The sequence below is a fragment of the Nerophis ophidion genome, linkage group LG01 (genome assembly GCF_033978795.1).
Source record: "Nerophis ophidion isolate RoL-2023_Sa linkage group LG01, RoL_Noph_v1.0, whole genome shotgun sequence".
In the NCBI taxonomy this organism is placed as follows: domain Eukaryota; kingdom Metazoa; phylum Chordata; class Actinopteri; order Syngnathiformes; family Syngnathidae; genus Nerophis; species Nerophis ophidion.
Window position 1 is genome coordinate 76,534,204 of NC_084611.1, and position 16,592 is coordinate 76,550,795.

At 38.5% G+C, this 16,592-nt stretch overlaps 1 protein-coding gene across 2 annotated transcripts in view; it reads left to right on the top strand.

The window, feature by feature from the left end:
* Positions 1 to 16,592, top strand: part of usp53b (ubiquitin specific peptidase 53b) — a 109,270-nt gene that overhangs the window by 51,891 nt on the left and 40,787 nt on the right. For both annotated transcript variants that reach the window (XM_061911844.1, XM_061911845.1), the window contains exons 8-11: positions 4,321 to 4,426; positions 8,217 to 8,363; positions 12,984 to 13,133; positions 13,218 to 13,386. In XM_061911844.1, the coding sequence (XP_061767828.1) occupies positions 4,321 to 4,426; positions 8,217 to 8,363; positions 12,984 to 13,133; positions 13,218 to 13,386 (572 nt within the window). The remainder of the gene's footprint in view (positions 1 to 4,320; positions 4,427 to 8,216; positions 8,364 to 12,983; positions 13,134 to 13,217; positions 13,387 to 16,592) is intronic.

Genomic DNA, 16,592 nt, shown 5'->3' on the forward strand with positions numbered 1-16,592 from the left:
TGTCTAGTGCCTGTTCTGTCTAGAGCTTGGCAGGGTATTCGTGTAATACTCCATATCACTAGGTGGCAGCAGGTAGTAATTTGCTTTGTAGAAGTTGGAACGCGTCCCAATATGCAGAGCACGGCGGGAGACAGTGTGCAGGTAAAAAAGAATGTAACGCTTAAACCACAAATAAACAAAAGGCAAGTCCCGCTAGGAAAAGGCACTGAAGCATAGGGATGGCTATGTAAAACAAAAGTAAAACTGAACTGGCTACAAGGTAAAAAAAAAAAACAGTATGCTGGACAACAGCAAAAACTTACAGAGTGTGGAGCAAAGACGGCGTCCACAAAGCATATCTGTACATCAGTGGTCCCCAACCACCACCAGGCCGCGGCCCGATTGTTACCGGGCCGCAGAAGAATTTTTTATTCATTTTTATTTAAAAAAAAAATATATATTATTTATTTATTAAATCAACATAAAAAAACACAATATACACTTACAATTAGTGCACCAACCACAAAAACCTCCCTTTTTCATGACAAAGAAAAAAAACAACAAAAAAAAAACAATCTCCCCCGGGCCGCGGGACAAATTATTAAGCGTTGACCGGTCCGCGGATACAAAAAGGTTGGGGACCACTGCCGTACATGACATGACAATCATTAATGTCCCCGCAAAGAAGGATTGCGTACGCACAACTTAAATAGTCTTGGTTGCGAAAAACAGAAGCAGGTGCGGGCAATAGCGCTCAAAGGAAAGCGTGAAGCTGCTACAGGAGAACACCAACCAAACAGGAAGAGTCACCAAAATAACAGCGCGAGAAAGGAACTAAAGCACTACACACAGGAAACAACAACAAACTAAAAATGAGGGACGACAACATGGTAGGGTTTAATTTTTTAACCTTTTCTGGTGGTGCTGTGCCTACGTATTTTTTTTATGAAAAAAACTTACCTTGGCTCAAAAAAGTTGAAAAACACTGGTTTACACAACATGTAATGGTGGTTCTTTGGTCAAACTTTTGCAAAGATGATGTTTTACAGACCATCTTCTAGCCACTTTCTGACCGTCTCTTCCAGATGCGCCGTTTTGTGGGCAAAGCCCTTTTCGCCTGTGTCTCCACCTTGTCAGCCATGTTGTACAGTACTTTGTAGTGCATCCATATGGAGTATACTGACAGATATGTTAGAACTGTATACTACTTGGTATTAGAAATTGCCACAACGCAGGATGCACGTGCATGCGCGAGGATAGAAAACAAGAAAAAGATCTTCTTGACGACAACTTTTGAACTAGAACTGACAAAAAATAGCAGCGTTTTGCCAAGGTCTTCGGAGAAAGCATTACCATTTATGGCAATATCTGCAGACATACCGTATTTTTCGGACTATAAGTCGCAGTTTTTTTCATAGTTTGGCCAGGGGTGCGACTTATACTCAGGAGCGACTTACAGTATGTGTGAAATTATCAACACATTACCATAAAATATAACATAATATTATTTATGTCATTCACGTAAAAGACAAGACCATGGGTGTCAAACTCTGGCCCGCGGGCAAAATCTGGCCTGCCGTGTAATTTAATTTGGCCCTTGAGGCAATATCAATTTAGCATTAGCGCTGGCCCGCCGGTGTTCTACAGCGTTGGTGCCACTGTGACACCGCATTCACCGCTAATACTCATACTTGCCAACCCTCCTAATTTTCCCTAAAGACTCCCGAAGTTCAGTGCCCCTCCCGAAAATCTCCCGGGGCAACCATTCTCCCGAATTTCTACCGCTTTCTACCTGGACAACTATACTGGGGGCGTGCATTTAAGGCACTGCCTTTAGCGTTCTCTACAACCTGTCGTCACGTCCGCTTTTCCTCCATACTAACAGCGTGTCACATAATATTTGGGGCTTTTACACACACACACACACGCACAAGTCAATGCAAGGCATACTTGGTCAACAGCCATACAGGTCACACTGAGGGTGGCCGTATAAACAACGTTAGCACTGTTACAAATATGCGCCACACTGTGAATGATAAACACATTTCGGGTGAACGTCCACACCGTAACACAACAGAATAAATACCCAGAACCCCTTGCAGCACTAACTCTTCCGGGAAACTTCCAGCAAACTGACCAATAACACAATTTTAACTCGTACAGTGCCTTTGAAATAGAAAAACTAACATTTAGATCACAAATATTGTATAATAGAACAATAGTATAAAAGGGAATACAAACAACTACTGTAGTTTTATGACTAAATGCAATAATAATGTACAGTATTTACTTTGGAGAGCAGACATCTACGGTATCTTCTTCGAGCTGCATCTCCGTCAAACACATCATCAGCAGCATCCCCATATTTCTATTAATACATGTCCTCTGTTTAGAAATAATTCTAACATCCTTTATTGGGGTTATGACTCCTCCTCATAGCAGTGCTGCGCTCCAACTGCCATGTTGGCGACAACGCTCGGTCATGTTTTTGATGATTTCTTTCTTTATTCAAAGAATATCATCCGTTTCTTCTCAGCCCTCTCCTTCACGCTCACTTTCTTCGTTCCAGTGGTTGGAAAACAAAGTTATGTCACTCTATAGCTGTAAGCTTACGCTAACGACCAGACTAGATACTTGTAAGAAACATACTTTTTATTTGTCACCATGGAGACGAGGATTATTGATTTCGAAGTAGCTATAACACTGCTGACAGCGGATGGACATTAGCCGCTAGCTAGCTATGTTTAAATGCACCTCTTGCTGATTGGTGTTTTAGTTTTAGAGCTTCACCTTTATTGTTAGTTTTTAAGCCAAAATGCGGCCATTCTCCCTTTTCTATCTACACACTTTGTCCGCTTGCAAGTATTTGCCGTACATGCTCCTTTGTTCATAAAACTAGCAATGTCATGACGTGACGCCCGTAAAAAAAAAAGGGAACTGGTATTTTTCAGAAGCATTATAGTACCGTTTTTAATTCCTTAGTACCACGGTACTTTACATATAATATTGGTACCTATGAGTACCGGTATCGATTCCCAGCTACCAGGAATTGGTACTATATAGGGCTGGGCAATATTGCTTTTTATTAATATGATATGTTTTAGGCGATGTCACGATACACGATATGTATCTCGATATTTTGCCTTAGCCTTGAATGAACACTTGATGCGTATAATCACAGCAGTATGATGATTCTATGTGTCTACATTAAAACATTCTTGTCCATACTTTATTAACATATGCTTATTTGAATCCTTCATGCAGAGAGGAAAATCACAACTAAGTCAATTTACTAAAACTGTATTTATTAAACAGTTATTAAGCAGTAGCATAAAACTTCAAGTAATTTCCAAAACAGAAAGTGCAAGATTGTCAGAGACATTTTAAAACAAGCTATGAGTGCACTTTTGTGCATGATGTCACTAAGATGACATATCAAACAACACTAAATTAAAGTGCACTTTTTGTACAGAACGCCACTACAATAGTTTAAAACCAATAAAGTGCACGTTTGTGCATGATGTCACACAAGATATTTCAATAACTGTCAAATAAAAATGATCTACATAATAGGAAATCAAATAGTGTATGTCCTTCGTTATGTGGTAGGTTCTTGCGGATGTTAACTCCTTCTGTTGTTGACTATTTTTTTCATACGGTGTTGATCTGGAAATAGTTGCTTCGCCATTTTGTTGGTGTGGCACGGAAAGGAGTTGTTGACATGCGGAGTTTCAAGCACTCCTCATTCTCTAGCGTGTGACTTTTCAAATGATGCTACATTAGCAGTGGTGCTACTTTTTGTAGCAACGCTTTTGCTGCATAATTGTTCAACATCTTCCCGCTTGAAGCCAAACCACCGCCAGACAATGGACTCTGTGCTGTTTTTCCTGGACATTAATTATTCCTTCATTTGTTACCAGATTCGCACCTTCTCTCTCTCGTATTACCACTCGCACTGCACCGTTAGCACCACAGCTAACGTTACAATGTCGCTACCTGTCTGCTCCGCTGGAGCGTGTGACATTGCACACGTGACGTATGCAAGAAGGTGCGCTTGTTTTAATACTCTGTGAGAAGGAGAGACAAGAAAGATTGGGGAAAGCATGCAGTGTAATGGCCGAAGCTAAAAGCAACTGCGTGAGAGCGTATACTCAAATATCACAATATAGTAATTTTCTATATCGCATAGAGACAAACCCGCGATATATCGAGTATATCGATATATCGCCCAGCCCTAGTACCATATCAGATCAAGTGTGAACAGTACCCATCCCTACACTTTAGTGTGCAAAAGTGAGGGTTGTCTACCAAAATGCCAACCATCTGTTTGTCTGTGTACAGCCAACAGGTGGATCGCACAACGGGGAGGACGGAGCGTCTCAGGTCAGACATGTTTGGAGAATTGCTGCAGGCAGCAAACAACACAGGCGACCTCCGCAGCTGCCCCGTATGTCATTTATTGCCTGCCTGCTCCTTTTACGAGCTCCTGTAAACAACAAATCCCCAGTGAGCGCTTGCTTGTTCACCAACTAGCGATTAATGATTTAGTCCCTCAGCTAAACAGTTTGCACGTTTCCGTAGGAATGACACACCATGACAAGTGAATGAACTTTTAAGAGTACATGCTGTTCTTTCTGCTGTGGTGCTGCACTTGAAGGAAGGAGATGGTGCCAGAATGGTGTTAGGATATAAATAGCAGTAAGGGCTTAGCCTCTGTTTTTTCTCTCATCTGTATTTGCTTCTTCTGCTGCTGCTGCTGCTGTCTTGTCTCAGTGTTGTGAGCCTTGCCAGTTTTCTTTTCAAAATGTGCAACACAAACATAACAAAACATTATTATTGTGTTATTATGAGTAGTGCATTCAGGTTTCTTGTCAGCCTGCGAATAAAGTTAATATGTATTTGTTTATTTTTAGCTTTGGACAAACTAGGCCCTCTGTTTCCACTTTGCTAAACCAGTATTAATGTTTTACACTTGCCCTATATACTGTAGTTTAAAGAGCCTATTTAAAGTTCCGCTATTATGCAATTATGTGTCCCTTCAAGATGTGACAGTCGCGGATGGTTTGAGTCTTTTGAATGGCTCTGTTAAGTGGCAGATAAGAACCGATAAATACTTACGAGTCGTTTTTTTGGGAGCCGTTTTTTTTTTTAATGTATATGAGTCAGAGTAAAAAATAAAAAGTAGTAACATAGCGATACACTTTTATTTATTTAATGTTTTTATTATATATATATATATATATATATATATATATATTCATATACATATATATATATGATATATATATGTATATATATATATATATATATATATTCATATACATATATATATATGATATATATATGTATATATATATATATTTATATATATATATATATATATATATATTCATATACATATATATATATGATATATATGTATATATATATATATATATATATATATATATATATATATATATATATATATATATATATATATATATATATATATTGGGGCTTCACAGTGTCAGAGGGGTTAGTGCTTCTGCCTCACAATACGAAGGTCCTGCAGTCCTGTGTTCAATTCCAGGCTGTGGATCTTTCTGTGTGGAGTTTGCATGTTCTCCCCGTGAATGTGTGGGTTCCCTCCGGGTACTCCGGCTTCCTCCCACTTCCAAAGACATGCACCTGGGGATAGGTTGATTGGCAACACTAAATTGGCCTTAATGTGTGAATGTGAGTGTGAATGTTGTCCGTCTATCTTTGTTGGCCCTGCGATGAGGTGGCGACTTGTCCAGGGTTTACCCCGCCTTCCGCCTGATTGTAGCTGAGATAGGCGCCAGCGCCCCCCGCAACTCCAAAAGGGAATAAGCGGTGGGAAATGGATGGATGGATGGATATATATATATATATATATATATATATATATATATATATATAGAGAGAGAGATTTTTTTGTTTTGCAGTGTTAAAATGTTGTTTGTCTGTTGAGGGGTAATTCAAAATAGTGATGTCACTGTCAAATGGCAACACTTTTAAGGAATGTTTACAATAAAAACCAAACAAAGATACAATTACAGTAAATATTTCACAATAATTTCCACCAATAGAGTAATATTTTTTTTTACCTTTGAATGATTGTGATCCACACTTTATCTTACCACTGCTACCAGTAATTGTTTTATTTAATTAACAAAAGAACAAATTAAAAGTTTAAAAAATATCTATGATCAAGAACCAGTCTTTTGAACGGCTCTTTCAAAGAAACGGCTTCTCTAGGTCCGGCAGAGAGCCACACATCTCATCTCTGGTGTCCCAAGGGCATATTTATATAGCGTGTCAAATTTTGTACGATCACTTTTAAAGTATGGTGAAAAACCCAAACTTGCTTCTTCATTAACATGACATTGCCTCTGACCTGTACCTAGCTAGATGATCACAGATGATCACAGACCTGTGTACAGCATATCTATTTATTTCCCAAAATGTGTAACTATGGCAAAAGAAATGAACCGAAAACAAAAGTAGGATATCCACATTGCAAAAATAAAAGAAAAAAGAGGCTTCGCTTCACATCTTAAAATTAAGCCTATAGCTATGCCAACTAAGTCAGTCAGCTACAGGCGTGAGATTATCTTGTTTTTCTTCAGCAAAGAGGCTAACCTAGCAAGCTGTTCCTACTCAAATGTGACACTAGTGTTAGCACTGTAGCTCACGTAGCTACGGTATGCTACTGTTGCTAACGTTTGCGTCTTTCTATCCCACTACTTAATGTTACATTGTTTGATATATGTCTATTACCTTGGACTAGTGCAGAGTTACGGTGCATATGTAAGATGCGGGCCATACCGAGGATGTCTTAGTGGTTTGTGCAGCCCTTTGAGACACTAGTGATTTAGGGCTATATAAGTAAACATTGATGGTTGATTGATAAAGTCCACAATTGCGCTTCTCTCAGCCACATGCTCTGTTGCAAACAGTCGTGGGCCAACACTGCTCATTAGCATTAAAGCTCAAAACTCACAAAATCTCCTGTTCCCAGTCAGATTTACTAAAAGCACCTGAATAGATTATTAGATAGAATTTTTGAAACTGTTTGCCCTAATGCCCTTTTGTGGGACCAGCAAGACTTAAAATGTATTTAAAAAAATGTAGAATATAGGACAGGGGTAGGGAACCTATGGCTCGCGAGCCAGATGTGGCTCTTTTGATGACTGCATCTGGCTCTCGGATAAATCTGAGCTAACACTGCTTAACACAATAAGTAATGACTAATTTCTCTTGTAATCAAAGTGTTAAAAATAACGTTCAAAATATTAAACATGCTCATGCATTTGAATCCATCCATCCTTTTTTCTACCGCGCTTTATTTATTATTATTTTTTTTTTAGGGCTTGCCCTCCTGGGGGTTCTTCAGACCACCAAGCACCGACATGAAAGCCTGTTTTAGGGTTACAATATTTTTTTATTTTTCAATAAGTCTCTTAGTTGCTTTCCAGCAATTGTCTTTTTGTCTTTCGTTCTCGCTCGCACTCTGGCTCCAGCTCCAACCCTGTCTCTCCTCCTGGCTGCTGCTTATAACAGAGCGACAAGTGATTAGATAACAAGGCCCAGGTGGGTTGTCTACGCACCTGTCGCTGATTTTGAGGCCGGTCCTGGCACACCCCGCTTCGCTGCAGGCCCGCAGGCCACGCCCCCTCCACAGTTAGCTTCAGAATATTAATGTTATTACAAAGAATAAGAGACCTATTATACTCTAGTAATGTTGGTCTTACTTAAAAATGCACGCGTTTAGGTGTGTTCAGTGTTGAAAAAAAAAATGATATGGCTCTAACGGAAATACATTTTAAAATATTCAGATTCTTGGCTCTCTCAGCCAAAAAGGTTCCCGACCCCTGATATAGGACCTGTAATTCTAAATATCATGATCATTATCTATCTGTACAGGCGATGTTTTAAGCCCAATTTGAACCTTCTTAACAACCATACTATTTAAGTTAGTCATTATGGTAATGTAATTAAAGTTGTGACTTAGAATATTTGATGAAGAAGTTACAATAGTAGCGACGCTAATGTTAATGTTAGTAGTTAATAGTGACTTTTGCTTAATCATCATATTCATCTTCGTCTATTGTTTACTGGTGGCTGGCGTTACTTGCACCCACTTTTGCGGAACATCATTATAAGAAAACATGTATCTTTCATTAGGGAATGTCATAGTTTGCTTATTTGTAATTTTTTATTTTTTTTTTTAGCGAGACTGCGGTCAAAGCATCAAGATTCGCCGTGTTCTCATGAACTGCCCGGAGATCGTCACTATCGGATTTGTTTGGGATGCGGAGCAATCCGATCTGACAGACGACGTCATTCGGTCACTTGGCCCACGTTTGAATTTGTGTGGGGTAAGTCGAACTTAATCAGACCAATAATATTGTTGTATAGTTGGATTTGTTTCGGACATTCTTAACAGGTAAGTGACTTTGCACATTTGGACAACATATCCATAATTAGTAAGGATAAGTGAATGTGTTTATTAATCCATATTACTAGGGTTGTGAATGTTTGGGTACCACACGATTCGATTCGATTCTCGGGTGCAACAATTAAATCCATTATCGATTTTCGATTCAAAATGATTCCCGGTTCAATACTTTTTACAATAACATTGGATGCGAGTTCTATGATTAACTACATTACTCAATAAAACAGATAACCAGCTCTGATGATTTTCTATATTACTTAACAGAAAACCAGTTTTGTTCTTTTCTTTTCTAAAATAAATCTGTTCAGGAGATATAGATATCTAGATCAACAATATGGTTTACCTGAGTGGCTGGACAGGACAGATGGAAAAAATATATATATTTTTTTAATTTTTATGGAATTTTGATTTTTTTGAAGAAAATAATTGTTACAATTAAGATTTACGATGAATCCGAAAACCGCTTTTTTTTGACACCCCTCTTAATTACTGATGATTAATTCTGACAGTATATTTTTCCTATTAAAGGGGAACGTTATCACAATTTCAAAAGGGTTAAAAACAATAAAAAACAGTTCCCAGTGGCTAGTTGTATTTTTTGAAGTTTTTTTCAAAATTTTACCGGTCCCGGAATATCCCTAAATAAAGCTTTAAAGTGCCTTATTTTCGCTATCTTCGAAACCACTATCGGTTTCCCTGTGACGTCACATAGCGATGCCAATACAAACAACTGCTGGATAGCAGAGCAAGATATAGCGACATTAACTCGGATTCAGACTCAGATTTCAGCGGCTTAAGCGATTCAACAGATTACGCATGTATTGAAACGGATGGTCGGAGTATGGAGGCAGATAGCGAAAACGAAATTGAAGAAGAAATTGAAGCTATTGAGCGAATAGCTATTGACGCTATTCGGCCATAGCGTGGGTGTACCTAATGAAGTGGCCCATAGCATGGCTGCCTTATTAGCATCGCCGGTAAAATGTGCAGACCAAACGATCAGGACTTTCGCATCTTGTGACACTGGAGCAACTTAAATCCGTCGACTGGTAAGTGTTTTGCTTTAAATGTGGGTATCTAGTTTTAAATGTACATACAGCTAGCGTAAATAGCATGTTAGCATCGATTAGCTGGCAGTCACGCTGTGACCAAATATGTCTGATTAGCACATAAGTCAACAACATCAACAAAACTCACCTTTGTGATTTTGTTGACTTAATCGTTGCAAATGCATCTGCAGGTTATCCATACATCTCTGTGCCATGTCTGCCTTAGCATCGCCGGTCAAATGTGCAGACACTCTGGTACATTCAATGGGGGTCTGGCGGCAGATTTCTTGCCAGTGGTGCAACTTGAATCCCTCCCTGTTAGTGTTGTTACACCCTCCGACAACACACCGACAAGGCATAATGTCTCCAAGGTTCCAAAAAATAGTCGAAAATTATTTGTTTACTAACATTTTGTCATTTAAAGTTTGTTTACTTCCTGCATTTAAGTGTCACATGGGAATGGTTGTAGTCAGAGGTGGGTGGAGTAGCCAAAAATTGGAAGAATACCTTTACTTTAGAGTAATATGACTCAAATAAAAGCAAGCAATTTGAAGCTGAAACATAGAAAACATCTCCAACTTACTCCAATGTGTTTTGTCCAGTTGGAAATGGAATTCTTAAGCTGAAATTTGAACATTTCAGCTTAAGACGTCTGACGTCTTTTTACATTGTGGTGTTTGAATGCAGTCATGTGGCTGCTGGGCTACGTTTGATCAGTGAAAAAGAGTCATAGGTCACTATTGCTTACGTTGGATTGGTGAAACAAAGTCATGTGACCATATCCATTGGAAAAGGTCTCTTTAACAAATCAAATTAAGGAATCTTTGCAAGCAGTAATCAACAGATTTTAAATAAGTACAAGAATGATGTAAATAAATGTAACAGAGTAAAAGTATAATTTTTCTTTATGAAAATAATCAATCAATCAAACTTTATTTATAAAGCACTTTTCATGAGCAGGCAAGTGACAACACAAAGTGCTTTACAGAAAAAAAAGACAGAAGGGATGAAAACACCCACTTACACAGAGCACTATTGTCAAAAACAAAACATGGCAAGGCCCTGAGTTATGGGGAAAAGGGCCACCTTGAGGCATCCACGCTGAAGAATAACCAAAATGTATTGCCATCTAAAAAAAAAAATATGTATATATATATGTATATATATATATATATATATATATATATATATATATATATATATATATATATATATATATATATATATATATATATATATATATATATATATATATATATATTTAAAGATAAAATAAATAAAAAAACTAATACATTAATATAAAACCAATTTTTGGGGAAATAATAGTATTAATAATAGCAATAGATAAAATAAAAAATACCACATTAAAAAGATACTAATAGAAAATACAATACAAGAATCAAAAACATAGGAAAAGTTTTACCTGATGTCACGTTCAAACACTGATGGGATCTATTAAACAGACAAGAAGCAAGGAATCATGCAGAGACAGAGTTCAATTTGGCTCAATGAGGAGAGACGTTTGGGATTACAATTTCAGTCACAATCTCTCACCACGCTCTGAGCTAACAGTCCCACGTGCTCTTCTATTTATTTGGGAGGTCCCTGGTTACATCACTGAGGCCACATCTAAAAAAGGTGTGGCCACACATTTAATGCAAAACAGCTTCCAGTAGATAGTAGATAGATAGATAGTACAGTATGCACAATATGTGACGGAATGTGCTGAGTCCTTGTGATTGCCTTGTCTCTGCTTCGTCTGCGTGCTGTCGTCTTATCTTGGTTGAGGTCCTTGAAGTCCTTGATTGTTAGTGGGCTAAGACAAACAAAATATCTGCGACGAGGCAACCCTTCATATGCCGTAGCTCAGTGGTCCCCAACCTTTTTGTATTCGCGGACCGATCAACGCTTAATAATTTGTCCCGCGGCCCGGGTGGGTGGAATCCTTTTTTTTTTTTTTTTTTTTTCTGGCATGAAAAAGGGACGTTTTTATCATGAAAAAGGGGGGTTTTTGTGGTTGGTGCACTAATTGTAAGTGTATATTGTGTTTTTTATGTTGATTTGATAAAAAAAAAAATGAATAAAAAATTCTTCTGCGGCCCGGTGGTCGGGGACCACTGCCGTAGTTTTGTCCTTGCACAGACAGAAAAAGTACAGCTTGAGCACAATAGCTAGTAACTATAGCAACAAACTTTAAGCATAAGAGTTGTGTGATAACTTACACATAATTATTCCAACACATGATCAGTAAAAAGCCTGATTAAAAAGGTATGTCTAAGTAGAGCAGGGGTGGGCATTACGTCGATCGCGATCGACTGGTCGATCTCGGAGGATGTGTCAGTCGATCTCAAGCCAGGCATTAAAAAATAGACATAAAAATGAGCAATCATCAATCATACCAAGACTTCACTTTCGTCAGTTGTTTGACATTCTCGGCACCCGAGGATCTTGTGAGATGACGCTGGCTGCTGCGAGCTCATATTTAAGAAAAAAATCACTAACAGGGCGGACGCAGAGAAACACATTTTATTTCTAGAGACTCCGTACCTACTGTCAAAACTCTAAAGACCGACTGCACAGTTCCTGTCTTCACCATAAAAGACCTGTTTCATCCTGCCTGTGCTAACAAAATAAGGGTCTCAGAAAGCTAGCGTGCACAAGCTAGCAAGCTACGGAGTTTGATGCCAATGTATTCCCCCCCCCCCCCCCCCTCAGCGACCGCTTTCTCACTTGCTTGCCCACCCGCACTCTCACTGACGTCACTCACCTGCTGCCAGACATTAAAGGGCCACACACATATGCTACTCTCATAACAAAGTGTTTAAAAACGAGTATGCAAGTTGGACAAATGAGATGACAAATCCAACCACTTTCATGTGGTATTGGACAGAAAGGAGGACTTTTTTTTTCCTTCATTTGAAAATGCGGACGTTATCAGCACCACTGTCTAATTCCAATCAATGCAAGTCATCAGAATCAAATACACCAACTTATATTCTTGTCTTCATGAAAGAAAGGAATCTATGTGTGTTAAACATGCTTGTATTATCATTAAACACCATTAACTTGTTAACAAAAATGTCTCTTTCATAAATAAATAAATATAAATTATAAATAGGAATGACGTAGATCTCCTCGACTTGGTCAATTGAAAAGTAGCTCACCTGCAGAAAAAGTGTGAGCGCCCCTGAAGTAGAGTAAAATGTTTGTTCCATTAAAACTACTCTTGACAAGTACAATTATTCAAAAAGTTACTTGAGTGAATGTAGTGCGTTACTACCAACCTCTGGTAAAACAGGAAAGCTAATAGCGTAGCTAGTTTGCGATGCTAAATGACAACACTCTGAACATGGAGGTTATTTTCTGCAAACTACCTGGAATTTGGCTGTCATACTTGATTCAAATGAAAATACTGCACTCATTCATTTTTTTTGGAAGGTGGTGCATTTTCCACTTCTTTTATTTGTTATGTTTTTTTTATTGTGTCTCAGCTTTTTAACCGCGTCACGGATGAAAATGCCAAACGGAGCGAGCTACATCTCGTGGGGATGATCTGTTTCTCCAGCAAACATTATTCGGCCTTTGCCTACCACACCAAATCTTCAAAGTGGATGTTTTTTGATGACGCGACTGTGAAAGAGGTACAGGCTCCTTTGCCGAATTGTATCTACCCATCATTGTCTGTAGTGATAATTACTCTCAAAACCAATCCGTCTCATTCCTAGATTGGATCCAAATGGAAAGATGTCACTTCTAAATGCGTCAGGGGACATTTTCAACCGCTTCTTCTGTTTTACACCAATCCTGAAGGAACGGCGGTGTCTAATGAGGATGCTCCAAGACAGACCACAATGTGTCCTCGATACAAAGGCCAAGTAAACGGTGAAGTAACTGGTAAGGATACCACTAGCAGTCATACATTGATTTAAATACCAGTGAGGGATTGGTCATTTTGAGGAATGTGTTCAACATTTCATGGAATTCCTTAATTAATAGCGTGCGATCTCAATGAAAAAAATAGGTACTAATCTCTGGGTACTGTGGCTTCCTTCTACGTGCCAACACATGCACACTGGCGACTCTTGTTCACAGTGCATGTGAGTGTTAGGGGTTGTTTGGCTATACCAGGGGTGTCCAAACTTTTTCCACCAATGGCCACATTATAAAAAGTCAAAACATTTTTATATGTTTTGATTGTCATGATCCGCTGCCCGGATCATGTCATATTCTGGTTTTGTTCCGTTTTTGTATCACATCTTGCTAGTGTTTGACTTCCTTAGTTCCTGTTTGTTCTGTTACCATAGTCACGCATTAGTTTCACCTGCTCCTTGTTTCCGGAATCACACCTGTTTGTAATGACTCTCGATATTTAAGCCTGCCTTTTCAGTTGACTCGTCCTCGCTTCCTAGTTTCTGTTCCATGCAACAGGTGACGACGCTGATTCCCGATCTTTGATGTTTGATGTTTCTTTGATGTTTGATGTTTCCCTCTTACACACATGGAAGAGGGATGTGTACCATGGCTATGAGTTGTTGTTTTTTTTTTTCCCTTGGCCTCAGTCTGCACCTCCTCTCCAGGGCCCAGGCTAAGACCGATTTTTTTATTTTATTTTAATCTTCTATTTTTTTTTCTCCCATCCCCCCCCCCCCCCCCCCTTCTTTGTTTACCTTTATCTCATCTTTTTTTGTAAGGGGCGCTGGAAGCCGGCAGACCCGTCAGCGATCCTGTTCTGTCTCCCTGTAATGTTTGTCTAAACTTGAATGGGATTGTGCTGAAAATTGTAATTTTCCTGAAGGAACTATCCTGACGGAATAAATAAAGTACTATCTAATCTAATCTAAAACTATTTTTGTACTTGCTAGCTTTCCACGCTAAAGTTTGTGTTTTCTAGCTCCCATGCTAGCTCTTTGTTTTAGTCTGTTTGTTTAGTGTTAATAAATCATCATTTCTTACCTTCACGCTGTGTCCAAGTCCGACTGCTAATTGAGAGAACGAACCTGCACCACGATGCCAGCGAACCGTCACATTGATTTTGTTAAAAAATGTTTGCTAAAAACAGACATTATATATTCAAAGACACAACTCAGTGTCAGCTTTGTGTTGTACAGAATGTGACAAATCATATTATTATTAGGGCTGTTAAAGTTTATGTCAAGACTAGGACTTTGGTGAGGTTTGTTTTCCCATGGTGCAAAGCGACTGGACTGGACAAGGCGTGAAGGTAAATACATGATTTTAATCTTAACTCAAAAGCTACAAACAAAAGGCGCTCACATTGGAGGCACAAAACTTAAAGCTAGGAACAAAACTAATACTTTAACGTAAACTATGAATATAAAACAAACAACACTTACTGTGACATGATTAAATGAATTGAAATCCATTTAATTGGTGCTTGGCCCCCCAAAACTGCACCATTTTAACATGTAACAGTTTTTAATAAGAACACAACTTTTAGATAAGAAATACCGTATTTCTTTGAATTGCCACCGGGGCGCTAATTAATTTAAAACCTCTTCTCACTCCTGCGCTTACCAAAGGCATGCGGTAAAAGTAAGCATGCGCTAATTATTTTAAAACCTCTTCTCACTCCGGCACTTACTGCACTTTTACTGCATACCTTTGGTATACAGTAAAAAATTGAGTGTGATGTAATCTTGGACCTTAAATCCTAGTGAATAGCTCTTAATCTTCTTCCCTTTATACAATTTCAAATTACCGGTATTGAAATCAGCCTCCTCCATTTTGAAAATGATGACAGGGGAAGTGTCACTCATGACGTCACAAGTTTGACCAGGCGGTAATACTAAGCATACGCTAATTATTTTGGGGAGCGAGTTTGACCCGGCAGTAATTCAAGGCAGGCGCATACTATGTGCCTTTTGGCGATTCAAGGAAATACGGTATGGAATAAAAACAATGCAATAGAATGTACTAAAAAATATCAACAACATTACTTTATGAATATACCTTGGAGAGTGGATTTCTATGGTATCTCTTTTGAGCAATCTCACCACCAGCGGCTTTTCCATATTTTCATGGATAAAAGTACACTTTTTGGATTTTAATAACTTTTTATCTTGTAATTTAAAGCATAACAGTTAGCCGAGAGACAGCTCTTATCTCAAAACACTCTTGAATTGAGATACCGGTAATCAGTTCCAGAATCAAATTGGTGCATAATTTAGCTCTTTATTAAATGGTGAGGGCCAGCAAAATGTTAAGTAACATAAAAAAATGTATCAACTGTCATATTAGCTATTCAATGAGAGGTGCTACGTATGTGTGTAACTTCTTTGTTTTCTTTATCCTTAATCATAACGGGAAAAAAGTCAACTGCTTTCAACAGTAAGATGGATCTTAACCATTTCATCTTTTTTTCTTTGTCATGTTATTGTTGTTTTGTCGCCCTACTTCACCCGTTGTTAAGGTTGGGCTGTTATTTTGGTAAACGTGTGCCGAGTTTGATGCTTGCTGAACTACCGGTAGTTCCAATTCTTGAGATTTTGTGCAAATTTTGTCTTTTTATGGAGAAATGTCTGATCAAACTAAACTGAATTGTACAATCTCAGTAGTGATGGGATTTAAAGCAGGGGTTCTTAGCCTTTTTGACCACGGGGCCCAACTTTTACACTACAGATGGGCCCGGGACCCACTCAAAAATTAACACTGAATTCGTAATCTTATTATTGATGTAATCATATCCAATAAATATAACGGACAGGATAAACCTTGTTAAATGATATGACAATCACAAAGATAATCATTAAGGCTTAGGTCAGGCTGATTGGAAATATACATTCTAATCAAATACACTGCAAAAGAAAGGGACTCATAAAACCATTTTTTTACATATAATAACACTGCGCTAAAAATGTATTGTAATAAATGTAATAATTAATAATGATAGTATGTATGGGCTTCACGGTGGCAGAGGGGTTAGTGCGTCTGCCTCACAATACGAAGGTCCTGCAGTCCTGGGTTCAAATCCAGGCTCGGGATCTTTCTGTGTGGAGTTTGCATGTTCTCCCCGTGAATGCGTGGGTTCCCTCCGGGTACTCCGGCTTCCTCCCACTTCCAAAGACATGCACCTGGGGATA